This window comes from Xenia sp. Carnegie-2017, unplaced genomic scaffold (genome assembly GCF_021976095.1).
Source record: "Xenia sp. Carnegie-2017 unplaced genomic scaffold, XeniaSp_v1 HiC_scaffold_21, whole genome shotgun sequence".
Lineage (NCBI taxonomy): Eukaryota > Metazoa > Cnidaria > Anthozoa > Malacalcyonacea > Xeniidae > Xenia > Xenia sp. Carnegie-2017.
In genome coordinates, this window is record NW_025813484.1 from 4,912,231 (window position 1) to 4,939,664 (window position 27,434).

General features: G+C 36.1%; 3 protein-coding genes and 3 long non-coding RNA genes across 9 annotated transcripts; 3 read left to right on the forward strand and 3 right to left on the reverse strand.

Moving 5' to 3' along the window:
• Nucleotides 1–53: 53 nt before the first annotated feature.
• On the reverse strand, nt 54–3,433 carry LOC124444188. Of its 4 annotated transcripts, XM_046994775.1 has the most exons (9): nt 3,233–3,433; nt 3,053–3,120; nt 2,629–2,694; nt 2,370–2,447; nt 1,770–1,911; nt 1,599–1,700; nt 1,114–1,178; nt 360–669; nt 54–237 (listed from the first exon to the last, which is right to left on the reverse strand). In XM_046994775.1, the coding sequence occupies exons 2-7, from the start codon at nt 3,098–3,100 to the stop codon at nt 1,123–1,125; spliced, it is 492 nt and encodes a 163-aa protein (XP_046850731.1). In that variant the 5' UTR covers nt 3,101–3,120; nt 3,233–3,433; the 3' UTR covers nt 54–237; nt 360–669; nt 1,114–1,122. The 4 variants fall into 4 exon arrangements, 3 of the variants coding, with proteins under 3 accessions (XP_046850731.1, XP_046850730.1, XP_046850729.1); XR_006947875.1 differs by lacking the exons at nt 3,053–3,120; nt 3,233–3,433 and adding an exon at nt 2,770–2,844; XM_046994774.1 differs by lacking the exon at nt 3,233–3,433 and having other exon boundaries at nt 3,053–3,223.
• Nucleotides 3,434–4,040: 607 nt separating this feature from the next.
• On the reverse strand, nt 4,041–8,871 carry LOC124444194. Its single transcript, XR_006947878.1, has 5 exons — nt 8,826–8,871; nt 8,254–8,314; nt 8,003–8,089; nt 7,768–7,882; nt 4,041–4,157 (listed from the first exon to the last, which is right to left on the reverse strand). It is a non-coding gene; the product is annotated as an uncharacterized LOC124444194 (long non-coding RNA).
• Nucleotides 5,073–5,539, forward strand: LOC124444190 (enoyl-CoA delta isomerase 2-like). The gene is made up of 2 exons (XM_046994777.1): nt 5,073–5,224; nt 5,292–5,539. Exons 1-2 carry the CDS (start codon nt 5,084–5,086, stop codon nt 5,448–5,450), a joined length of 300 nt encoding a protein of 99 aa, XP_046850733.1. The 5' UTR covers nt 5,073–5,083; the 3' UTR covers nt 5,451–5,539.
• Nucleotides 5,835–6,440, reverse strand: LOC124444195. The gene is made up of 2 exons (XR_006947879.1): nt 6,405–6,440; nt 5,835–6,163 (listed from the first exon to the last, which is right to left on the reverse strand). It is a non-coding gene; the product is annotated as an uncharacterized LOC124444195 (long non-coding RNA).
• Nucleotides 8,872–15,746: 6,875 nt separating the features above from the next.
• On the forward strand, nt 15,747–20,657 carry LOC124444577 (splicing factor 3B subunit 4-like; the record flags this gene model as incomplete). The annotated part of the gene is given in 9 exon segments (XM_046995189.1): nt 15,747–15,808; nt 16,139–16,222; nt 16,739–16,884; nt 18,008–18,113; nt 18,116–18,135; nt 18,971–19,151; nt 19,501–19,650; nt 19,938–20,068; nt 20,523–20,657. Coding segments are annotated over 9 exon segments (987 nt in total), but the record flags the coding sequence as incomplete, so codon positions are not given.
• A 107-nt stretch (nt 20,658–20,764) lies between these two features.
• On the forward strand, nt 20,765–21,797 carry LOC124443916. Its single transcript, XR_006947775.1, has 2 exons — nt 20,765–20,838; nt 21,578–21,797. It is a non-coding gene; the product is annotated as an uncharacterized LOC124443916 (long non-coding RNA).
• Nucleotides 21,798–27,434: the final 5,637 nt, after the last annotated feature.

Sequence of the window (27,434 nt, forward strand, 5' to 3'; positions counted from 1 at the left end):
AAGTCAAATAATTATGAAGCAAAGCGTAACCTATAACAAATCAGAACTTACCCATCACATCATGGATTGAATAAAAGTACGCAACTGAACACACGTCTACGTACAACCATTCATCTTGAATAGAACGTTTATCCCACTCTGCACCACAAGAACAAATACCACTTTCAGATGGCGCCAAAATTTTATGACCATTTTTTTCAGGAAGATCAGTAAAATCGCTTGCATCATTCTCATTGCCTAAAATAATTAAATTGTAATATTTACAAAATGCTAGAAAGTGCTAAATACCATACCGATAAAGGAAATAGTATATGTAAAGCTATAAAAGGATGTTCACCATTGCAGATTATCTTGCATACCTGTTTCAAATAAAGAAACCTTTTCTTTGCTAAGTGTAGCCAATTCAAAATAGTCTCGCATCTCTGGTCTAATTCCAAAAGAAAACTTAAAAAGTGCCAATGGAGAATCCATTTCATCCTCTTCAACGATTTGCATGGCTTTTGCAAGGGTTGTCACATGAATGCAATGATATGACGAACAGCTGCAACATTTTAACTCGGGCTGGGGCGGCGTTACTTTTGAATACACAAAAGTACAAACCCCCCATGGACTATTCACTGGTTTTACAGCAATCCACCGAACCTCCCTGCACACTGCACTAAACAAGTCCTAAAATATGTAAAATCATTTATCTTAAGGTTGTATTATGTGTGTGTATGTATGTGTGTGTATTTATGTGTGTGTATGTGTATGCAGATTAATGATTATGATTAATTATGACTTCACAAAATCCTTAGAAAGTGCTTAATATATATATCAGGCACGTAAAGCAAATGGTGAATATGACTTTACTATTTTTATCATACATTTAGTTTATACTACTTAATGTATGTACAGTAGGTATGTGGCTATGTATGTATTTGAGTATGAATGTGTATACCTCAATAGTCATAAATAAATTCAATTTGCCCTGTTGGCTATCACCCTAATAGCTTTATAGAAGCTCCTGAACTTAGGCACAGGATGTATGGTAACAAATTGTGGGGCATTAGAAGGTTGAGAAACTATACGTGTATTTGTACAAAAAAATTATTTTCACATAACAAAATATACTTCTTCAGGTCACATCTCATGGTAGGAATGATCACTGAAAACAGACTGCATCATGGATGTGGATTCTGCATTCATAAAAGAAATTGGATGAGATAAATATGTTGTGTAAATAATCATTCACAAGTTTTAACAATATTTTTGCTTGTAAAGCTGTGCTAGTTAACGTCCACATGTAATAAGAACAATGTCGAACAAGGGTCTTGTAAAAACACAGAAGGATGACTCCACAAGGGTTTGAAATGTACAATAAACTGATATTTAAGGATGAAGACATTTCCTCCCATACAACATGAAGAACTTTACATTGAAAAAATAAGCCAAATACAAATTTGAGACATTCACTTCATGCAATGTCAGATTAATATGTAACAAGTTCTCACATCTTTGACAAGGGTCTTCAAACAAACAGTATGTAAGTGTAAGTCAAAATTTGGTGGGGCTGTTCAGACACCTTATATCCTGAAAGAGTAACACACAACACTTACTTTTTTCAATAAAATCTTTGGCTTCAATACCAAACTTTCTATCATACACAACCAGATATTTTTCCATTGCTAATATGTGTATGCAACTGGGATATGGTATATCTGACAAGTATAAAAATGTTGTTTGGCCTGTTTTAATAATTTCATTTCAGTAACATCTATTTTACATACCTTTTTGAGGATCTAATTGCATATTATTAGGTAGGGCTTCAACAAATTGCTTTCTATTTGCATCACATGACCAGCACAATATCCAACCGTAGCCATCAAGCAATAGGTGGGGATATCGATGAACAAATACAAATGAATTGTGCTGAAGAAAAAAATACATGCAGGTTATAGCACCAAAAAAAGAGTATTGAGTAATATCATTTAGTTTGGTATATACCCAACATTGAAATTATGGAAATAAAATTTGACATCACCATAATTGTTCTTTTGTTTGCATTATAATCATGAACAACAAAGGATTGCTGACGTGATATATTTGATACAAAGTCAAACTGTAACAATAACCCAGTATAGTGGCTAGTGGGTGACAAATGACTGAAAGAGCAAGTATACAGTAATTATTAATGTTCACTGTTTCAAAAATATCTATTGTAATATATTTTTATGTTTGTTGAGCACATTTCTACGAGATGTTAATAAAGTTTTGCTACACAGTGTCTCATGCATAAGCAATCAACAAGCATATTGTCAATTTATAACACATTAAAAACATGACTAGTGGTAAACAGTATAAAGTATAACTGTATAAGTGAGAACTACTTGACTATGTTGACATGGTTGTTTAGATTCCTCTGTAATAATAGAGATAGATTGCTTGGTAAAAATATCTTCAGAATCCTACAAATAAAGACCATTATTTAATTTAAAATGTGTACAGACTTTTAATAAGTGTTGAAATAATGCATGCCTTCTTTAAATTACTTCAAAATTTTTTAGTTTTTTCTAGTGAAAGCAGTCCTACATATAACCATTTCCAATGACTTTCATGAGAAACAATATCAATATGTACAATAAAAACCTGTGTTTTGGTGGTTAACTCTTGGTGCTTGTCATAATTTTCAGCAATATCTTCACTTTGTTCATTCTACATATAAATGAAAAAAACATAAACATAGCGTATTTTTATATCTACATAGTTTTACAATATATTTAAGCTTACTAAATCCCCAAATTCATTTTCTTGTTCAAAAAATTGAGATTCATATGACACACTGCTATTCTATTAACATATATGACATTGTAATTAAAGGATGTAGAGAATCCAGACTTGAAATTGGAAAATGTGCTCAGAATAATCGTTTTTCCTTACACAACGTTGTGGGCATAAATAAATTTGTACACATACTTTTGTTAATATAACTGTGGTAATAAATATAAATTAATATGAACTTGTGCAACCAGAAAAAATTAAAAGAACACTTTAAAAATTCCTACCGCATCACCTTTTTGTGTGTTTCCTTTCTTCTCCACGTTATTGTAAAAGAAGTCATTTGAGCGTCTGAATTTCTTCCTGAATTGATACATTTTGCAAGTGTACCCAAAAAATAATACCCCGATTTATAAAAACCAGTACTGCACGTGTTCTTGGATTGACAAAATTAGCCTAGAATTATTCTAAGTACCATTCTCCCAGCCAGACTTCTCCAATAGATATTTAAAAAAGTACTAAGCATAGTATTGAGTGACTGAGCCCTGTTGATCGATTGCCTTGCTTCGAACTTTTGATGTTGCAAACTCCTAAAAATATGACTACACGAAGAAATATTGTTCTCATGCATGAACTTTGAAAAATGTAGTAAATGGAAGCCCTGAAATTTCTTTTTTAAGCTGCACCGTCCGATGGTTGTATTTGTGATTGTATATGCCATTTTACAGCAGCGAAACATACCACGTGGTATATACCAGTCCGATGGTTGCATTTGTGGGTGTATATGCCATTTTACGGCAGCGAAACATACCACACTTTTTTCAACAAATCTTCAAAAATATTCATTATTAATGAATTTAAGAACTTCGCGTAGTTACATGATTGGTCATTGTATAATTCATCACTTTTCAACAGATTTGTATCAACGCACACAGCCTCCTACTAGATTAAGAAACAAGGCAAAATATGAATGAGAAGCGATCTCGTTTGAGTGAAAACTTGATGGTAAAAAGTTGAAAAGTTGCTGATGGTTATCGCCATAAATTACGAATGGAAGAATTTACCACCACGATAAAATCAATATTACCACCATTGATAAAGTACCAGTGACCACTGATAAAGTACCAGGTACCACTGATAAAGTACCAGTGACCACTGCCGCCAGTCTGCCAGTGACGCATCATGGGATTTACATTCAAATTTATTTTTGCGAGTAAATTCATTTTATCTTTACCATAAAAATGTTGTTTTATTTCAAAAATCTTCGCTTGTCAGACTCCGTGAGCTGACTAAATCTCGCAAGCGTTCGATCATGGCCATGACCGACTTTTCACCGAGTACTTTGTTGTCATGTGTTCTGACGTTGACCGTGTCTGAGACCGTATCTTTTTCACCAACAACTGTTTAAAAAACAACATGAAATCATTTAACCATCTATTTTGCTTTTTAAAATCGACAACACTTAAAAAGACAATGAACACAAAACAAACAAACAAAAATACAAACAACAAACAATCCAACAACAGCAAATGATAATACCTTACATTTTACAACTCGCGCATCAACTGACTACCAAGAAGCAGTGGCGTGCGGTCATGCAAGCGTAGGCAAGCGCCGCTTGCCTAAGCATTTTACCGAACAAAAAATTTTTGGATCATTCTCTGAGCAAAATCAGTTTAAATTTTTCTGTTCTAAACAATGTCAATCTAATCTTTTGTCTAAATTGTCTTTACAGTTGAAATACTTGCTATTTATACGCGATTTACTGTCGTGGTTTTCGGTTTCACTTTGCTACACTTGTAAGATGAGTCGAGTGGATATACTCTAAAATTTCTTATTTATTAACCAAGTTTTTGTATCGTCACATTAATATACATAATTTTCGTCGATAATATGAAAAAACATTTTTAACTAAGCGCTTCCGACATCACTACGCACGGTCTCATTATAATATTGAAATCCTCATTACCCAAAGCTGACCACGACACACTTTACGAGAACGGAATCGTAACCTTCAATGCAACAAGCCCCTAGCCAGCTAAAACTTACTAGAGAAAGCATGGATTTTACGTATGTAAAAAATTGACGCTCAATATTGCAAAAACATATTGAAAGGAAAGCCGAATAATAAATTATTATGGGAAAACTGAAAATGTTACCGATACATAGGTATTTTTGAAAATCATTGTCCGTTGCCTGGCCGTTATTTTGAGGCCTGTTCTTTTTGCTTAGTTAACTCAATTTTTAACAAGGTATTGTTATCTTAATGCAGTTAAGAGGTAAGGTATGATTGTCACACATTTCTTATTAATTTGCACTGAGGCGAATGAGATGTTACTCGTTGGAAAAGAAACTGACTGCGGTCGAAGCTTGTAACTACGGTTTGGTAACAGAAATTATTCCTCAAGCCGAAATTGAAAAAGAAATTAACAACAGAATGAAATACATGGCTGCGTTGCCGCCGAAGGTAGCACAAATCTGGACTTTACCGTTATTGCTTCGTTTCATTTAACCATACATTGCTTCTCTTGCAGTCGCTCTCATTGTCCAAGAAATTATGTTGCTCAGTTGAGCTGGAGAAACTTCACGATGTGAATAATAAAGAATGCGAAGTGCTTGCTCAAAAATGGCTCTCGGAGGAATGCGCGCAAGCAGTGATGACTTTTTTACAACGCAAATCAAAATGTAGTTGAAACATTAAGTTGATTCTTGTTTATGAAATGTTCGATGCATTTTCTTTCTGTGTATGTTATTCAGTTTGATAAAAACCATTTCCACCAAAGTGTTAAGCGTACAAAAGCATCTGCGCAAACATCTACTTGATGTCACGTGACAACATGTTAATTAATGACACTTATTTTTAAACAACTGCATCAATTTTCAACAAATGCGCAAGAAAATAAGGTTATCGCGACTAAGAAGTCCGTTACGCCAGCAGTAAACACTGAAGTCTCAATGGCTTGAACGATACAGAACGAGTGTTCGAAATTTTCCAGCAAAAGTTTTTTTGCTATGTTTTGGAACTTGATTCAAAACGCAATTTTTTTCCTCAAAAGTAAAGATTTTAAAAATCGTGGTTAAATGAACGAATATGTTTTGTTATTCAACTCAAGTTACGAATGATTTACACCAACAACGCTACAAATTCCGCGTAAAGTTTACAAACGGATCATTGGGGACACAATATCCTATTTGTACAATAAATATTTGCACGCGCCATAAGTCTGGTCGTAAATATACCTTGATGGTAAATTATTCCTGTAAGCTCATCCACCATCTTCTTACGATGCCATCCAAAATATCATCGTTGCTGATGTACTTTTGAAACAAATCGCATTCCTCGTGATTTTTATCCTCAAGTTCTTGTATATTACTGTTGACCATCAACGTCTGTTTCTCGAAGGCACTACAATATTAAGTATGCTGCTTTACTATTTGCTAACATGGATTTTTTAAAAGTTCAAAACTGTAAATGTTTTCATCATCTGCGACGTGAACGTCCATGAATAACAATAGAAATCTATTGCATTTTCAAAGGTCCCGTGTCCCCTCTCCCTATAGTTGCTAAGCTTCGCCCACCCCCTCCCTCTCCTTCTGCTTTCTAATAGTGCTCAATCCATCTCCCTCGTAAAAATAGACAGACAAACCTGTCTAGAAACTAGTGAAAATCTCGCCAAAAATGTTTGAAAGATAAAAGTTCTGCAATAATTCCGCGTTTCCTTTGCCATGTCGCAGTCGAGTTTCGTGTTGCATAGAATAACAGACATTGCCCGATTTAAAGGAAATTCGCCGTAAGACAAAATGAATTTTTTTTAAAGCATCTCGGTTCTTTTATAAAAACAACAATTATGTTTCACGATACACTTTCTTTGAGGCGAGGGGGGGGTAGGGATAGGGAGTAAAGCATTTTGGGGAACTTAGATAAAGCTATTTATAGTTTTAATTACTTTTCAATCTCACAGTTAATTTTTAACACATCAGAACATAACACATCCTCTCAGGTTAAAGAAAAGAAAACATTTTAAAGTTTATATAAAGTGATCAATAGGCGTGGATACAACTCAAATACATAACATTTCAAAATATGACCTAGTGCCCAGGCCTCCGTTTAATTAAACAAGTCACGTGTACCTGTGAATGACCAAATAAATTAGGTAAAGTTAGAGAGGAACATCCAACTGGAGGATGACCCCACTCCACAAACTTCGTTTGAGAAGTTGCCTTTAAAAACACGACGAATATATAAACTGAAATAAAAATTACGTAATGTTGTACTGAGGAGTCACTAGGGGTTGAACAAAGTACTCAATTATATTAAGGGGTGTGAGTAAAGAGGGAAGTATGGGGGTAAAGGAAACTGAACCCGTCGAGGTTTAATATCGCCCCGTTACCACATAAATTTTTTCACTTTGAAGATTTTCGTCTGAATGTATTATTGACGTGTTTATTGTATTCATTGGCGAAGTAAATTGACCAATGAAAAACGACTCAATAAATGTTTGACATATGATATTAAAGAAAGTTTGGTTGTTTTCAAAATTATATCAATTCCTTTCTTTTTTCCACAAAACTCTCAAAAATGACTTAAATGTTAGTGACGTGACGGTATGCGCAAAAAACTCTTTCGAGACAATCACTATTTTCCATATTAAATATAACTCTGAAATTAAACACTTGAAAACACAGATGAAGTCAGACCAGCTAGGATGAAAAATTTTACTAACTCAATACATTACCTTTTCTGAAGCAAAGACTATATCAGACAGTGCGATAAGGGAAAGACCAAATCCAGCTGTTGGACCGTTTACCGCAGCGATCAAAGGTTTAGGACACGTGAGAAGAAGTCGTAGAAGTCGAAATGAACATCTATTTTGCTTTTTAAAATGGCGAACCTGACTAATGTTGTGGAAACGTCAGTAAACTCTGAACACCAACAGTGGTTCCAAACCATTTTAATTTCTATTTATTTGTACAGTAAATAAAAAATAATTTAAAAAGACTTATTCATACCAAGAATGAAGTTGTACTGTGAAAGTTGTGCATTGCGAACTTTCTTATTTAGTGTTGATCCGTGAACCAAGTCTGTATCAACACGATAACCAGCTGCATGGAGCTTCTTTTAAATCTAAACATGACCAAAATGTCAATAAAAAAAAAGGACAAAAAAATTCCAATTCATAAAATAGCAACAATTTGTCCATAGCTGAGTTTGCATTAGCCTGTACAAGTTCGATCTAAGGCTTACCAAATTAAATTTACCGGTTCGGCATAATCATCATATTTACTACTGACAGGAATTACTACAACTTGATGGGGAGAAAGCCATAAAATCCTAGAAAATAACAGAAAATACAGTGCGTCAAAATTTTAAAATAAAGTAACGTAAAAATGATAAAAAATTTCCAAACAATTAAGAAACTTTGTATCATTTTAATTTAACATTTTAAGGACATTTCATTTGCTTTAAGCTCTGGCATGAGCCAAGAAAACACTCACCATTTTCCACCAAAGCTTTCAGCAAGAATAGCAATCATTTTTTCAACTGAACCTACAATAGCTCGATGAATAATAACAGGATGTAATTTTATATCTCCTTCACCACTGTCAATAGAGTAATAGAATATTGATAAATTACTAAATTGTTACAATTTGTAAAGATCTTCAATTTCATGGAAACTTAAACTGTGCCGTAATCCTCTGACTATAATACACAGGCTTACATATGTTTGTGAGCCATTATCAATGATATTTACATGGGGGGGATGGATGCACAGGGATACATGCATGGACTATTAACTATTATATTGCAATTATCTGATTGCAATATTAAATGTAACTATATACTTATATGCGGGTGGGTTTGTTTGTGGGCGAGTTTGAATGCAGGTGGGACTTTCAGTGTTCAGCAATGTAGCAGGCTGCATATAAGTATATACTAAATATAAGCATATAAATATATAACAATAGGTTTCTATAGAAACAAATAATCATGTCACTGTTGGTGAAATAAATTAAGTATCAAGACCGTAGTGAGGTTATTCAACGAAAAGCTTACTGGCAAAACTTACCTAGCGTGAGGTTGAATCTCTCAGGAAGTTGGAAATCCAGTTCAATTGTTTCACATTGATGAGACCATCTCATAGCATCAAAAATTTTTATATTAATCTATAAATTGTGATAGCAATGAAATTATAAATTCACAATGGTATACATCTGTAAACATAGAAAGCTTCATCCCCCATCCCCAGGATTTATCTGCCGTTTTTGACCAAAATTATTCAAAGCTTCCATCAGTTTCTAATGAAGCATAAAACAAACTCATTTAGTTAAACAATTAAAAATATTATCAATCATTAAACATTTTCGATATTTATGACAAGACAGCTAAAAAACATTGTAAAGACTGCATTTATGTTCGCTGTGAACAAATTTCCTCCCTATTTTGGGAGGTAAACAAACCAACCTGTATGTCAAATCAACAAATGAAAATATTCTATATTTTATTTCATTCTTGAATAACTGTCTGTGTCTTTGATATCCATAAAGAGGAATTGCACACGATGAAACAAATGTAACTTGATTAAATAGTTCATTGGTTTCAACCATTGAGTTGTAATGTTTGAAATGTTCAAGGTTAGAAGCCATCTTGATTTCAGCAAGCGGAGACTGAAACGAGTTAATATTTTAGTTGCAATATTAACAAATACTAAATAAAATCAATTACAAGAAAACAAAAACAATGATGAACCAAAATTGTTAAAGAACATATTTTAAGTAAAAACGACTCATGCAAGGTAACTCAAATGTTCAACTTATGATGGTGAAAATATAAAAAAAAACATGGAGATAAAATAAAGCATGACAATCAATAGATCTTCACTTAGGTAATAATAGCTGCAGATCCAAATTTATAAACAGTGTGTGAAGCTCTGACTATAACATTTTGGCAATCAAATGCAATTGAAAGCCCTGGCAGGTTAGCTAAAGTCCCTCGGTGCTACAAGTCTTGTGACTTTTACTACAAAATCTCCCTCGGCTTCCAAGTACATTTAATCACTAAGTTACCTCACTACCGTGCATCGTCTTACTTATAAAAATATTGCACACGCTAGCTAAAATGTAGATCCCATTAACTACATACATGTATGGTCTTATATGAGCCAGTTTTAAATACTCAAAGAATATTTAGGCAATCAGAGAGTAAAATATTTTTACCTTACTCTGAACAAAACAGTTTTTCTTGTGAGTCTTTTTATCGCAGGGATACGTCGGTATAAAATTCTTATCACCAAAATGTTTCAAATTCCAAATTGGTGAAGTGTTGACTGTGTAGTAAGCTGGTCGATACAACTCATACGCAACGCATCGTTTGCTGTTTAAAATCATGATAGAACTCATGCAGATAGATTGGTTTCACATAGCCAGAATAACAACCAATAACTGTTAGCTTCCAGAACAATTCAGTGAATTCACCACAAATGTCAGTCTGCTACGTGAAGGTAGTTCTCTTGCATATGCCTCAAGTCTTTTTTTACGCTTCCGAATTGCATCCTTGAACGCCTTATTTTATACAGTTCAGCCAACATTTACCTATTCTTGCCATAAAATGATTAAGTGTGCTCCAAGTTGACTGAAAATAAAATTGTTCAGCATACGCCATTTTGAAAGCATGTCTATAATTATCATTGAGCTCTATAAGACCTGGAGGGGCAAAGGGGCCTGGACCCATTGAGCTCTATAAGAACTGGAGGGCAAGGGGCTGGACCCCGTGGTCAAAACTTTATGCGGTAATGGCGGATTTTGGTTGTCAAAACTTCCACTTTGAGAAAATTTTTTAACATTCGCTCCCTCCCGAATCGGAACTCTATTACTGCTTATATCAATGACAACCAGCGAAAACAACCACGATACCGTAAGCATAAAATATTGAAAATAATGCTTCAGATTTTTGTGAAATAGACACACACATTTAAATGAGGTAAAATCAAATATAATAGCGTATATGTTGTCAAGTAATGCTTTAGCTATGTTAGAAATAAATATCAAACGGCATTCTTTACACTGTCAATGTGTCGTTAAGCTTTAATGCATCCCATGCACAATACTTGTGTTTTTGACTATTTTTAACAGCTTCGTGCAACTGTCTTTCTTGAATAGATGGGTAAATATTAGTTAAAATGTCCAAAGGAGTTAGAAAAAGTTAGCCCTACGACTTAAGTCGACTGGAAATATATTATAAGTAGGTATGTATTTTTTTGAGTTTTTGGTAGGATTGATTCTGGGTGTCTTATAAGGTATTATGATATTCTGATAAATCTACTGAGAACTTATGAAGAAAATATCTCGAACTAGGAGAGCAAAGAACAAAATTCAAAAATTCTATAATCATGTTGCTGGTTCTGTTTTGAGCCAAGATATTAGTAACTGGATTGTCATTGACAACCATGGATCTACTATTGAACAGAACTACATTAATTTCCCATTGAAAATACGATTTTTAAATTAAAGTGCATTGGTTTCTCTGACATAACACTTTTCTTATTGCTGCATGAAGGCAAACCTGTTTAAATAATTATAATGTAGGTGAAGATATTTAGCATGTTGTATAATTGTTATTATACAGACATTATTTATAATATTATGGCCTTGTGTAATGTATGTCAAGAACTTATTAATCTCAAAATGCTAACCTTCTTGCACTACTTTTCTCTGTGTCCTTACAAATTACAGTTACCTATACTAATTTTTTCTAGGTTCAAACAACTTGACAAATTTTGAATTTTACATTATGCCTTGGAATTTTTCTTTTTGTCTTTTGGTAAAAATATCAGTAAATGACTTAAAATCAAGTTTATCTAAAATAGTATTTTGTACAAAATAACTATACATAATGGAAAAGTCTCATGTTGAGGCCGATGTGGCTTCTTTTACTAGATTGCTACTCTTATTCTTTTAAATGATATCGTAATTCTTCAAAGACATAAAAGTTCTTTGTCATCAATTTTTGCTTCTTCCACATTCAACTTCATTGCAACCAATGCATCTTATGTGAATTTTTAATCACCTGGAATTGAAAACATATGGACTTTGTCAGATGATGCAGTACTGTATTTAATGTTTCATGCATGTCATGATAAGCTTTGCTTGAGCAAATATTTCAAGGTAGGAGCAAAATTTGGCACATTATTGAACAAAGTAGTTTTATCTTGATTTTGATGTACTAACCTGTTTACTACACTGTGTAACAAACAATTTATTTACAGAAACACCAGATGGCATTCATAAAACTTTTAGCATAAAGCAAACCATTACACACCATCATCATGATTGTCCATAATCTGTCAAATTGTCCAGGCCTGTTTAATACAGGTATTTTTTATTGTACGACATGTCCCAAAGAGCTCATTAATTAATCTTGCACTGCATTTGATTTCAATACAGCTCTGTCCTTAATATTTGCTTCATATTTTCAGAAAAATATCATGAAAAAATCCTCCATTTCAACTCAGTTGAAACAAGGGTTTTAAGATATGCACATATCTCGATAAGAACTGGTTGCTTTGCCTCGTCACAGCAAGCGATTAAGTAAAGAACAAATAAGAATGGATAAACATAACTTAAATTATAACTTAGGAGTAAAAACATTCACAAAATATATGCAATCACACTTCAAGTATTGACTTAAAACAAAACACTGAACACTTTAAATGGTAAACAATCTTACGTTGCTTACCGGTATCATGAAATGTTTCCTTTCTGGCATTACTTCAGCATCCGTCTACCAAACAAGTTTGCAACATGTTTTAAAGATAAAATTTCTAAAAGTTTTGTGTTTGGCATTGATATTTTATATAATCGCTATTGTGGTTGTCAAATCCGGGTGGGCGAAAAATTTCATTTTATGAGCCCGCGTCTTTCCGACTGACAACCAAAATCCGCCATGTTTTTGACCGCGGCCGCGCGCTGATAATTTATAGTAATTTTGTTGACGTTTCCCCTTCAGGTCTTATAGAGCTCAATGACTTCGATCCACACGCGGCAAATTGTTTTTATTTTCAACTAGGGGCATTTAAAATTTGATTAACTTTTTCCGCTGCTGAGAAGAATTTAACTACGTCGCGTGCTGAATGTGACGTAGTTTCAATCCGCCCCTGCGTGTGACTAATTTGTCACACGTATATTTAGTGCTTCCATATTGCCTTAAAATGCGCTTAAGGCATTATATTTTGCCTTAAAAATGCGCTTAAGCAAATCATTGTATCCATCATTATCAGCAATTGGCTGGTATTCACCATCAAATGATTCTTCACTGAAATCAATTTCACTAGTGTTGATATCATCTATCATGATTTGCTGAAAAATATATTTCAACATGGCAGTCATTTTAAAATATGCGAAGTGAAAATCGTGTGAAGAAATTGTAGAAATACACTGTATAAAGGTAAGTTACTGTGATATTATATATTGAATCGTTTTAATTGACTCACAAGCTTATGAAATTAGTTTAGACTTTTTTTGATTATATATTTTCTTTCGAAAAAAATACATGGAAATAGTTGTGTGTCAAATTTGTCACAATGGGCATTTGCATGCCATTTTGATTAATGACACATGAAATTACAATTGTTACACCGATGGAATTCTTTATTATTTTTGAATGTTTAGTTAACTAAATCATTAAGAAAATTGATATTTAATAGAATTTAAAAATTGAACAATATATGTAGGTCTTAAGCTAGAATTTTGAAATACTATTAGTATAATTTTATTATGAATGATTTTGGGTTATGTTTAGTCAAAACTACTTTTAATTTTTCAATTTCTAGAGTATGAATAAGAAAGAGAGGTAATAGATGATATCAACACTAGTGAAATTGATTTCAGTGAAGAATCATTTGATGATGAATACCAGCTAATTGATAATGATGGATACAATGATTTGCTTTGTAATTCTGTAACAAGTGCAGATGAAAATGATGAAGAAAATACAAGTAAGATGGTGATGATTTCATTCCATTGGTTCAAAGAGTCAAGTCTCTTGCTGAGACAATGAGGGGGGTGTTTATCGATGGTAAGACAGATATGTGCATGTTGAAAAGCCTTTTATGGGTGATCAGTATATTGTACCTGAACCTCCACCATCACCTTTGACAATTTTTCAACAGTTCGTAAACAAAGAGATGCTTGAAAACATGTGTCAGCAAACTAACATTTATAGTGTTGAGAAAACTGGAACATCTGTTTTGATGAGGTAAATGACTCATCAAAAGGAATTACTATTGTCAGATGGCTGGACAAAAAGGCAATGACATTGGTATCTACTTACTGTTGAGCAGAACCATTAGGTGTTGCAAAGAGATGGGAAAAGAAGGAGAAGCAATATGTGGAAATTCCCAAGCCCAAGCTTGTAGATGAGTACAATAAGTTCATGGGGGACATTGACTTAATGGACATGCTTTGCTCATTGTACAAATATTCCATAAGATCAAGGCGATGGTATCTTTACCTTTGGTTTCATACCCTTACAGTGGCTATGGTCAATTCATAGATTCTTTTCAGAAAAAATCAGAGAGGAAAGAAACAAATCAAACTTCATGACTTCCAAGCAATTGCAGAGGGATTGATTAAGGTAGGAAAGGAAAGAAAAAGAAGACGATCTTCCAATGCCTCGACATCTCGAAAAGACCAACCACTCAACCAAATGAAGAGATACGGTTTGATAAAATAGATCATATGCCTTCCTGGGATGACAGACATCGTCAGAGATGTAAAATTTGCTCTGCCTTCGGCTCATGTTGTCTGTTGCAAATGCAATGTTTATCTCTGCTTCAATAAAGACAGAAATTGCTTTATGGAATACCACACAAATAAATAAAATCATAAAAATTTCTACATACTGACAGATTAAAGTATTGATTAATTAAAACTCTTGTTATATTCACAAAATTCATGCTTTTGTTAATAAATACTATATAATTATTTTAGTTTTAAACTCTAGTTTTCTTTATTATACGAAGTAGCGCTTAATGCCCAATGTGACAAATCTGTCACAAAGTTTTTTAGGAAGAAAAAATGTTTTTTTTTTAAATTTTTTAATTGAACTTGGTATTGCTTGTTATTTTAAGGAAAAATACCAAAGAACAGATTTTTGCATTGAGTTTCTCCCTCCTTGGGCATTTAAGGGTTAATATTGGGTGGGTGAGGACTTAATTTGACCGACCAAAGGGCTACCGGCTATAAAGTCCCGCAACACGAGTTAATCCGTCGAGTTAATCCAAAGTTAATGGCCCTACCTTAACTTTTTGCATTTTTATGACTGTTTTAACGCATTCTTCTCGGAGCAATCAAAAATATTCATTCATAGATTACGCTCCCAACAAATCAATTGAGATAATCATTCAAACATTTGCAAATTTCAAAACGTAAAACTGCTTACTTTTTCTCTTTCGTTTTTGCATTATTTATGTAAGAAAGAAATTTCTATCCGTTTAGGGACAAGTCTTAGAGATCAATAATTAGAGCAGTGGCGGGTCTATGGCGTCAAAATAAAATAGGAGCACACTTTTAAATTGAAAAATATCTTTCGAAAACACCATTGGTTATGAATTTCTAAAGAATGAAACTTTAGCAATTGAGTTGCCTCTAAATATATCCAAAAGTGTGATTTAGAGAGAAAATTCTTCTAGAGATCAATCAGGGTCAGTTGCATGAAGCCGGGATAGCGTTATCAATGGGTAAAACTTTTCTGAACTTTCATAAAATCTCTTTCTGCAGAAAAGTTTACGATTTGAACTGTGCAATCGCTGAAATAAAATATTGTTTCGAAGTTTACAAAATTTGTCGTAAGAAGAACATATTTTAACAAGTTTGAAAAGTTTTGCTTTCCATTTGATAACGTTATCCAGGCTTCGTGCAACAACCCAGTATTCCAAGATTGTGATATTTATTTACCAAAACAATGAAATGTGAGAATGGGAACGGAAACACAGGTTGGTATAATTCAAAAATTAGACAAGCATGGCAGCCGGACCTGTAACCGAACGAAATCAAGGTTAGATTCAACTTATTTCTTCAAAGTCATTGTTATATAGTTTTATTAGAGAAAGCTCAATGGCACTGTTTGCAGTATTCTAGATATTTATTTTCTGTTTGAAAGAGAATGCCAACGAGACTAGCACTTGCAGTGATCTTCAAGTTAGGCAATTTGCTTTTAGTGATGTATATTTGTATATTGGAAAATGTTTCTGATAAATTATCAGCATAAACCTGTTTAGTTTATACACCGTAAAAAGCTGGTTCTGTATAAAATTTCACGTAAGAAATGATAGAATTTTTGATAATGATCATTTTTTGAAAAGAGTCAATTTTTATATTTATATAGATGCAACTATCTATGTTGGAGGTCTTGATGATAAAGTCAGCGAGACCTTACTTTGGGAGCTGTTTCTTCAATCAGGACCTGTTGGTGAGTGTATTTCAACTCTTTATGCTGTAGTTGCTTATGTAGTGAAATGCATAGGAAACCTTGAAAATTGCTCCTGTTTAAGTCTAATTTTGTGTTGAAATATGAATAATCTTGAGTTGTAGATTGTTATGTTGTGTTAAAATTTGGATTGTGAAGTTATTTGGCTTAACTCTAGTAATATATCGTAAATTCATTTTGATTTCCTCAATATTATACGTGGTTATTATGGCCAATTCTGTAATCTCAATCCATGTTATACATGTTATAACTAAAAAATAGTATTGCTGTTTGAGCATGGCTCAAAGTCAAGTAAAAATATGTTCTGATGTTTTAATTTTTTTCATCGACAATTCAAAATTTTTTTGCATGCCATCACAAATATGGTGTGCTTTTGCCATTGAAAGCCTGATATCTTGAGCCCCACTTATGGTTGATCAAAACATTCCATAGGCTCCATTTTTAAGGTGGTTTCAACAACTTGTTAACCCAAAATGTTAAATTCAAATGTTATTTCAGTAAATGTTCACATGCCAAAAGACCGCATCACTCAACTCCATCAAGGCTATGGTTTTGTTGAATTTCTTGGTGAAGAAGATGCAGACTATGCAATAAAAGTGATGAATATGATCAAAGTGTATGGAAAACCTGTCAGAGTAAACAAGGTATGGTATTATGGTAGACTAGTTAATGATTGGAAGATGCAAGTTAACCTTTGCCCTTCGCTGTACTTTGTTCCCCATGTATGAGCATTGTGGGAAGTGGGAACAAATTCCAAAGCTCTTGTAGAACGAGATAAATCTTTACATATTTATAGATGTAGATCATCCAGGTTAGTATAGTCCTCAGAAGGAATGTTTGTTTTGATGTTGATTGACGTTTCAACAACCTTAGTGGTAGTCATCTTCAGAGTCAAGTAAAGAGTAAAAGTCAGGTTTGCTATATTTGCTGTCTGATTCATATGTCATTGTATTGTGTGTAGAGTGTGTGGGTATCGATTGTGTATTGTCATCATGGATTAGTCTAAAGAAATGTGCATACTTGGTCAATTGTTTGAGGTTATGAATAAATTGTTTGTAAGTTGCCTGTACTTGTTGTGATTTGTTCAGTGGAATTTGTTCTAAGATAGTATACCAACTTTCTAAAGTAAGCCGTTGTCTATAGTCAGTGCTGTAAGTAATGTAATATAGAGATAAATCTTCTTTCTATTTTGCATCATCATCACGTCCTTTAAAATTTACCATTGGTAAGTTTTCAATGTCATCAGAGTTTGGTGCTGTGCATTTGAAAACCACTGATGTCTATTTTTGCAATTTAGCTTCATGAATGTACTCTAGCACTCTTTTAAGTTTTTTTAAACACGCTATATGTCAAAAAGTGTTTTCCTGCTCTGCTTAGGTTAATTTGTTTTTACTTGCACCTGAAATTGTAAAAATTGACTGGTGGTGAAAATATTCATTGCTGTTCATAGGCGTTTAGGGCAAAAAATAATTTAGTCTGTGACTTTATTGGTTCGTTTAATGTTACAAGCCATTGGCGCCAGCAGGGGGGGGAGCAATTATACTTTTAGGACTGCTCCCAATTATACTTTTAAGACTATATACTTCATTTGTAAAGTAAAAAACTATAGTTTTGATGAACTATGTTATGATAATGTGCAGAAGGCATATTAAAAAAATAATCTTGCGTGCACCCGTAGTATCACTGCCTGCAACAGTAAAAGCTGACATTGTTTGATTGTTACAATTTATAAATGAAGTACAATTGCGATTTATTTTGATGGTATAGGCGTCTTCGCACAATAAAAACTTGGATGTGGGTGCAAATATATTTATTGGCAACTTGGATCCCGAAATTGATGAGAAACTGCTCTACGATACTTTCAGCGCTTTTGGGTGATATTGCAAACACCTAAGGTACATTGATGACAAGTCTTAATCATCTGGAAGATGATATCCAGTCTTCATTTTGTTAATTTTTTGTATTACAGTAGCAACAAGCAAGGTTGGGGCATCTTTGTACTTGCATACGTATACCGTATTTACTCGTTTGAGTGCCATGGCGCTCTTCAAATTTTTGAACTATAGGATGCGGCCCTCGTTCGGGAGCGGCGCTCTTATCAAGAATATTTAACAACAATAGACGCGTTTTACTACGTTTTACAAACAAAAGATTTCTGATTAATTTAAGATTTTGTTTGTTTTGTGTCAGCATCTTCAACAATTTTATGGTGTTTTCATTAACCATGCATTTGAAAATAATTATTAGCTCTTATTTTGGGGCGGCGCACGAACGAGTAAATATGGTGAGTTTTTTGCTGTATGCAGTTTATAACAGGTGAAAATTTATCTAAATGTCTTTTCAGCTCTTTGTGCCTTGTTTAGATCATTTCACATCTGGTGCTTTTGTAACGCACGTAGGACAGGAGAGGTTACATAGCTCCTCCATCTCACATGGGCATCAAGAAAAAGTTAATCGAACTTTGATATCCTACATCGCATTTGACATACGGCAAAAGAGATGAGCTCTTTAACTTTTAATGATGTGCTTTTCATTTCATAATAATCAAAATGATCGAGTCAAAATACAAGCGTAAAAACACAATTTTAAATGCACGGATTGCTCATTGAAGTTCGGTTCAGTTTTTTGATACATGCTTCAATTTATGCCGGATTTTGGCTTGTGATAATTTTTACGTTTCAAAAGCAAGTTCAAATGGAGTGACACTTACCATACATTTCTGTGTTCCAGATAATGAGAGATCCAGAGACTGGTAACTCGAAGGGCTTCGCTTTTGTAAACTTCGCAAGTTTTGATGCAGCTGATGCGGCCATCGAAGCAATGAATGGACAACATTTGTGTAACCGACCTATAAGCATATCTTACGCGTTCAAAAAAGATTCAAAAGGAGAAAGACACGGCTCTGCTGCAGGTAAGTCTCGCAACGGTAGTGAAAGAGTATAATTGTTGCCATTTCAGCAGAAATGAGCAGAAATCTTGCGATTCAAATTTGGGGGATGTTATTTATCTGGCGTATGATATTTTACTGCAATCACTGTATATGTTAACAAATTATCAAATTTCGGTGAAAAGTCTATGGAATGCTACAATATTTGATGATGTAGAACGTGTTCAAACACTATTTATATTCTATTAAAAGTCTCCTTGCGAATCTTTTTCTGTTGCATTAACCTGTTCATGTTAGAGAGTTGCGTCAATCAGCCACCGTATTCTGGCTATGGATTTTGGATTTGCCGTTCACGGTGTTTGTTTTATTTTAGAACGTTTGCTCGCTTCACAAAATCCTCTCGCTCAAGCGGACAAACCTCATCAACTGTTTGCCGACGCTCCCCCAACACAAGTGAATGCCTTTGATCCGACAATGATGATGGCGGGTGTTGTACCCCCACCTCCGACGATGCCGCCTCCAGGTTTGATGGTTTTCCTCTAAATGATTTATAAAGTAAAGATATATATGTACATCGGGGTTGGGGAAATAACTTCTTTGGGTAGATGAAGTGATTTTAATAACATTTGAAATATATCTGATGTGTCGAAAATTATATCTTTGCGGGTTTTATGACCTTTAGCAAGGTATCTCCGCGACGGATGTGACGTAAAAAGGAAAACACATGCATTGATCAACTTTCGATTATAATCGATCGCATTGGTGTAGCACTTCGGATCAGTGTTTAAACGTTTTTATGTCCTTATCTAGGTCTTCCTCCTCCAGGTATGATGCCCGGACAAATGCCTGTTCCTGGGTTTCCTCCTCAGGGCCTTCCACCTCCTGGATTGCCTCCCGCTCCTCCACCACCCATGCCGATGAGAGGACCCCCTGGAGATCAGGTATTGTGCAACTTTTCTTGTTTTTCAATGGTGTCAATTTATTTCGTAGCAGGATGCGACAGTAACATTAAGTTATTTTGAGTAGATTTTTATCTTTTCAATCGTTTCTATGTAACGAAACTACGCAGGTTTTGCATTGAAACTGTGCTGTTTTCCCTACTGGAGCTAACACGTTTATCACATTCTATCGAGACTGTTAAATAGTCCATTCAAATATGTATTTATGATAATTTTGGCCGAAAACCATTTCTGGCACACCTTGCTACATTTGTACATCTGAAGTGTTATTGATCATTCATGTTGTAATTTGCCGATTTCAAGGAACTTCATACGGCAGATCATGAATATAGGAATATTGCACTCCTCTCAATTCTCGAGCTGGCCACGCCATCTGTGACTTGTACAGTTTGTGAAATTTGTATGCTCACGTGTATTTTGTTTCCAATACAAGCAGGGGAGGTCCTCCCGGCCCACCTCCTCCGCGCCCCTTGATGTCGGCAGCTCCTCACGGATTCCCAACCAACAGCAACCGCAACAACAGATGAACGGACCACCTGGCCCACAATCGAATGCCTATGATGCCGCCGTTTGGTATGCCACCGATGGGTATGCCGCCTCAAGGCGCTTTTCCTCCACAAGGTGGATTTCCTCAGGGAAATATGGGACCCCCTCAAGGTATGGGTGGACCTCCACAGAATATGGACCGCCTCAAGGTATGCCACCGGGCATGCCGATGATGCAATTTGGATATCAACAATTCCCAAATCAAGGTATGATTTTTGGCTAAAGTGTTAATCAAGAATTCTATCGTGCTGTCAATTCCTCAGGTGATTTATGTAAAACACTGCAGATTTCATGCTACGTATAAAGCCCAGTTGTTATAACTCTACTTCCTGTATCTTTGGTCCACATATTGTATTGTGCTGTGCAATTTGAATTTTGACAATATAACTACTAGGTTAGGGGTGGTTCATGGAAAAGCCGAAACCGAACATAGTGAAAAACGGGAAAACCTTGGGTTTTGCTGAAGTTAGACAATCTTAATTTTGACGCGTTAAATCGTTTAGATATAACATTGTTTAGTGTATACTAATATCTAATGTATTCATTTATTTCCACAAGATTTTAACGGAAAGGGGTACGTAAGTACATCAACTTTTACTGATTTTAATCGCTGATTTTATTTGTTCTTGTGGGAGAGTGCTGATCTTTCCGGTTTATGTAGTTCTGGTCCAGCAAAAACCAGTAAACTTAAAAAACGAGCTAAAAATGCACGAGTCTTATTCTTTTGATGGGTTTGAAAACCATCCATACACAGACACCATAACTAAATAATTTTCGACCAATGAAGGTTGTTTTCAAACATGTTGCGTTGTGATATCAAAAGTTTGTACAATCCGTTCATTATGAAATCATTATCAGTAGCTATTTACATGTATATTTCCATGTATATTTACATGTATATTTCATTGTTATTTATTAGCTACTTATATTGTTCGTGTTTTTAAGGAATGCCTAACCAAGGAAGATAGCAGAACATTGAATAACGAAAAATTCTCTCAAGTAAAGTGTAGCAAATCGTGGATGTCAGGTTTTGAAATAGACTGTGATTTTTGAGATGTCAAGAGACTAGTATCTGCTACGTTCTTACAGCAAGCGTTACCCCTTTTTGAATTATAATTAGGCGAAATCAAGCATCGTCTGTTTATATTATATTATTATTCATTCAGTGCTTACTGTCGTTTTCATTTTGAAATATTTTATTGGCGTTAAATCGCACTATTTTTCCACACCATCAGTTTGCATAATGCGATAGGCTGGACTGCCTTTTAGAACGAAATGAAAAGACTACAACAAAATTGAAGTAAATTATCATATGAATTTTTCCTTATTCATACAAAGTTATTAATTGAGCTATTTTTCATGACTAAAAAGACCTCGTTCACACAATGCCGTTTCAAGTGTTGTGTTGACTCACACCACGCCGGATTGATGCCGACATTCAATTTGTTTGAGGTCAATGACCTAGAATCAGTCTACTAGATATCTGGCTCCGCCGATATTGTATAGTAATGAGTGAGGCAAGCCGCCATCTTGAAAGGTGGTAAAACTGACGATAAAGTAAATGGTTTGAACCCGTGAGTATCGTTACATGTTTGAAAATGTAGATCGTCCAGGTTGGTATAGTCCTGAGAAGGACTGTTTTTGTTGTTGACTGACGTTTGCGCCTCCAATCTAAGAAATTAGAGAATTTTAATACCAAAATCGGCTATAGACCAATCATCGCTCGCGTTTTATTGGTTTTATTTTATAAACCCAATAAAGTTATTGTATGCAATGCATGATAATTCGCAATTGTTATTAAATTGTTGCTTTTTGCATAATGAACTCTACCCAAACACTAAACCCTTGGCTAACGTCAATCCAATAATTTGATGATAACGAAAATCCTATTGGTTACAACATTCGGATCGATGGCCGTGTGGGCATTGGGCAGTGTTACCAGATTGTGAACAAAGTTCATGAATTTATGAACTTTGTGATTTTTATTTTGACTTTTGTGAACATTTCATGAACTTTTACTAAAATTAAAACTTTTACGAACTTATCAGTTATAAAGGATAAGGTTGTTTACAATGAATACACACTGGTTTAGAGATTCGAGACAAAGCTTAATTCATTCTTCAATGTTGATGTAAAGAGAATTTTTCTTCTGTAAAAGCAATCAAAACTCAAAGGAAGAAACAGGTTGCACACAAAGTCAGTCTTCGGTATTCTAAAAGTTAAGCAAGGAGTGAAAGTCAGGAGGCTGTGTCAAATATTCTGCTTCGACGAGTGCTTTAAGTCGTATGACAACCGACTTTGTTTATGCTCAAGACTCTGACTTAAGCGACGATTCTGAATGGAACTAAATAACTGTTTTTCATTGTTATTTTTTTTGTTGTTTTGTGCAATGTGCATTATTATAAATTTACATTTGATTTAGCTTATTTCATTCATTTGGTGCAAATTATGCAATTTTTGTCGATTTTTGAACATTGGTGGATAATAAGTGAACTTTTGAACATGCCGACGTGAACTTATTTAAAATTCATCTGGCAACATTGGCATTGAGTATCAACTTCCTTCAGCATAGTGAGCATACAGTGTTAGCATCTATTGTTTAGAGCATATTACAAAACAAAACTAAACATTTCTTCAGTGTTTGTGTATGACAAGCGTAAAACCTGAAGCATAAGCATGTTTCTTCAAACCTGATGTCATTGTTGTCGCTAGTTTTGCTGATATCATTGATTTTTCAATGTAAGGTAATACTTTACGTTTTCTATTTGCATGAAATAGATCAATCGTGCTGAAATTTGTTCGAGGCAATATCATCGTGTTATATTTTTGTCGAATATTATTTTCACTCTTCATGTTCTTACTTCTCCATTTATAAATTATAAACACTCTTATACGCGTCAACTAAGGAATGTGATATCATTGCTAAATTCAAGGAATAACATTTGGTTGCGGCTTTTGCGTACCTAAGCGTCGCAAAAACATTTAAAGCAAACTAATACTTTGAACTAAATCATCGTTTCTTTATTTCGTATTGAAGTAAACTCGTGAACAGATCGGTTCGTTTGTATGAACTAATTGATCTCTGAATATGATATCTTAGCTATTCGAGGCTGCGATGTTTTGCACTTAGCCCTATTTTAATATCTAGAACATGTTGTGTCGTCAGGCTTTTGATTAGTTAACTACGGTGGCCCAGAGTGCAATACACAAACACAAATTCAAACACACAGGCAAATTCAAATGCACAAACGCAAATTCAAATACACAAACACAAATTCAAATGCACAAACGCAAATTCAGATACACAAACGCAATTTCCAATGCACGGGCAAATTCAAATACGCAAAGCACAAATTCAAATACACAGGCATATTCAGATGCACAGGCACAGGTTCAAATGCACAGGCGCAAGTTCAAATGCACAAGGCGCAAATTCAGATGCACAGGCGCAAGTTCAGATGCAGGCGCAAGTTCAGATACACAGGCACAGGTTCAGATGCACAGGCACAAGGTTCAGATAATGCAAACACAGGTTCAAATGCACAGGCGCAAATTCAATGCGCAGGCACAGGTTCAATGCACAGGCACAGGTTCGTGCACAGGCACGGGTTTAAATGCACAGGCGCGGGTTCAGATGCACAGGCACAGGTTGAAATGCACAAACTCAGGTTCAGATGCACAGGCGCACAGGTTCAGATGCCAGGGTTCAGGTGCGCAGGTTGAATGCGCAGGCGGGTTCAGATGCACAGGTTCAGTGCACAGGCGCAGGTTCAGATAGGGCCTTGAGTTCAGATGCACAGGCGCAGGTTCAAATGCACAGGCGCTGAGTTCAGAGTACACAGGTTCAGATGCACAGGCCGCAGGTTCAGATGCACAAACGCGGTTTCCAGTGCACAGGCGCAAGTTCAGATGCGCAAGGCCTGGTTCAGATGCACAGGCGCGGGTTCAGATGCACAAACGCAGGTTCAAGATGCAGGCGCAAGTTCCAGTACACAGGCGCGGGTTCAGATGCACAGGCGCAAGTTCCAAATACACAAGGCGCAAATTCAAATACACAAACACAGTTCAAATACACAGGCACAAATTCAAATATACAAACACAAATTCAATACACAGGCGCAAGTTCAAATACACAGTTCAAATACACAAACACAAATTCAAATACACAAACACAAATTTAAATACACAAACGCAAATTCAAATACACAAACACAAATTGAAATACACAAACTCAATTCAAATACACAAACACAAATTCAAATACACAAATTCAAATACACAAATTGATACACAAACGCAAATTCAAATACACAAATTCAAATACACAAACGCAAATTCAATACACAAACAAATTGAATACTCAAATGCAACTCGACATTTTCAAAACATGCTTGGTGCATCATTAATAACATCTGCCGTGTCGCAAATATTGAGAAAGCCATAAGATATTACTTTGAGAAAACTGCAAATAGAACTATTTTAGAGTTTTTGGAAGTTTCATGGCATAAAAATGTATGAGAACACTTAAAAGTAAATTGAACGAGTTTGGATTAGGTAAAAGGAATTATAATGCCTCTCGAGATCAGGTAAGGGAATGCATTCAGCGCGAACTAGATGGTTGTGGTCAACTGCTTGGGTATCGAGCAATGTGGTGATTGCTACAACGAAAGTACGAAATGCGTGTTCAGTAGTATAGAAACTACCAGTTCTGGCGCAACCCCGGTCTGGGAGGCTGCGTACATAAATCTGAGCGCCCCAGCCCTAGTTCGCTACACAGTACGAAGTACTGTACATGAGTCCCGACAAAAATCGCACCAGTTCTGGCGCACCTCACACCTTGATACCTAGTATACGTAAATCTAAGCGCCCAACCCTAGTTCGCGTATGTATGCTAACATAATGACAGCGAAGGCCAAACCCTGGACAACGGCAGGAGCCAAGACGGCACCACCCCCCGCACGCGCCCGCCGTCGGGGTCTATTATTTAGAGAAATTCTCACATAGAATATATATCTTGACACATTATCATGAGGCAGGGAAGAACAAGTTTCGTGGTTATTACCCGTAAAGTTCACCACATGTGGGCGAAGCTCCATAGGTGAATACTGCGGACTTCATATGAGGCGGTTAAGAAGGCGGGTGACTTCCACAACCATGTCGTAAGTGTGGGGTCGGAACACAGGCAGAAACTATCCTTTGTCAAGCCTGCGGTGCGGTTAGAGTGTATCATAAGCTCGTTTATGCGGAGAAATAAGCAAGAAGAGATTTGCTAGAGTACTCGCCGAATGAATTTCGACATTTTGAATTAATTTCGATTTAGAGATTTATCTCACATAGGGTATACCACTAAAAATTGTAGCAGTCGAGATGGGTGTTATTGTTAAGGATCTTATACAATTATATAAACTAGGTGTGATCAGCGGAGCGCACGACTCTCTTGAGGCTCTTCAAACGCCCACGCCAAGAAATGTCACTCCGCCTATCCCCAAACCGCGCAGGCCTATCCCAAACCGCGCAAGCGCAGGCCTATCCCAAACCGTGCAAGCGCAGCCCGTCGAGCCTACCGATGATGAGCTTCTGGCTGGAATTCAACAACAACACCCCGCAAGGGCTCCTCCCCAGCACCCACGGAACTTAATGGGAGAATGAACAGAGGCCTTCAGCTATCATCTGAGAGCCTGGAAAATGCAGGTGCCAAAGGGACACCCCTCCGAACGCGCGATTTGATGGCTTTCCTCAAAAACGCCCAACCCTACATCAAACGCAAACTCGTCGAGGAGCTATTAGCTCTACGAGGAGTTAAGTTCCAGTTGGCTGTAGAGGTTGAGCTTCGGAAGGATGAAGCAAATGGTACCGAAGTGCTTCAAGCACCAGTGTTCCGGACAAAGCAGATCACGCTGCTACAGGCGCATGACACTCCGCAAGCCCTACATGAAGCCTTCCTAATAATCCTGGAGAGATTGGAAAAGTTCACTCAGGAAGGGTCTGTGTGGATGGTGGATCGTGTCAAAACACTCTGGCTTGACATCGCTCACTACCAGCCTTTACGTGGAGGCTCATACCTTCCTCTCCCAGCCGCGGTCAAGAATAAGAAGGCGATCGTCAACGTGAAAAATAAAGACGACGACTGCCTCCGCTGGTCTCTAAGGGCTGCGCTGTTTCCTGCAGCTAAAGACCCACAACGACCGAGCAAGTATCCCACTGAAGACGGCCTTGACTTTGCGGGAGTGAGCGCTCCCACACCGCTCTCCCAGCTCGAACGAGTAGAGCGTCAGAATGACCTTGCTATCAACGTGTACGGTTGGGAAGGCGGCGTCGTTCCTTGCCGTCTGAGCAAAGTAGAGGGAGCCCGCAAGACTATGAATCTCTTCCTCGTCTCGGATTCGAAAAACCCCGAGAAACACCACTACACTTGGATCAAGGACTTCAACCGCCTTCTCAACCGGGAATCGAAGGATGGTCAGCGGCTGCACTTCTGTGAGCGTCGCCTTCACGGCTTCACCAGGCAGAATTTGCCGGAAGAGCATAAGCCTGAATGTCGAGGCATCAACCAGGCCGCGGTTTCCATCAGAATGCCAACCCCCGGAAAAAAACGACAAAATCCGCTTTGAGAACTACCACAAGCAGCTCAAAGTGCCCTTCATAATCTACGCCGACGTTGAGAGTCTGGTCTGCAAAATGGAAGTCCCCGCGCTTAACCCTGAAAAGAGCGGCACCCAGCAAACCTCCAGGCACGAGGCATGCGGCTACTCGTACATAGTCGTCCGTTCCGACGGGGAGACGCAGCCACCGCAGCTCTACC

Bases quoted from the DNA above. Each gene is read 5' to 3' on its own strand.
- LOC124444188 (XM_046994773.1), bottom strand. From the start codon at position 3,134: ATGTATCAATTCAGGAAGAAATTCAGACGCTCAAATGACTTCTTTTAC. The intron at 2,695-3,044 runs GTAGGAATTTTT...ATTTATATGTAG, and splicing joins ACACACAAAAAGGTGATGCG to AATGAACAAAGTGAAGATAT. The intron at 1,701-1,769 runs GTATGTAAAATA...TATACTTGTCAG, and splicing joins GCAATTAGATCCTCAAAAAG to ATATACCATATCCCAGTTGC.
- LOC124444190 (XM_046994777.1), top strand. From the start codon at position 5,084: ATGAGATGTTACTCGTTGGAAAAGAAACTGACTGCGGTCGAAGCTTGT. The intron at 5,225-5,291 runs GTAGCACAAATC...CTTCTCTTGCAG, and splicing joins TGGCTGCGTTGCCGCCGAAG to TCGCTCTCATTGTCCAAGAA.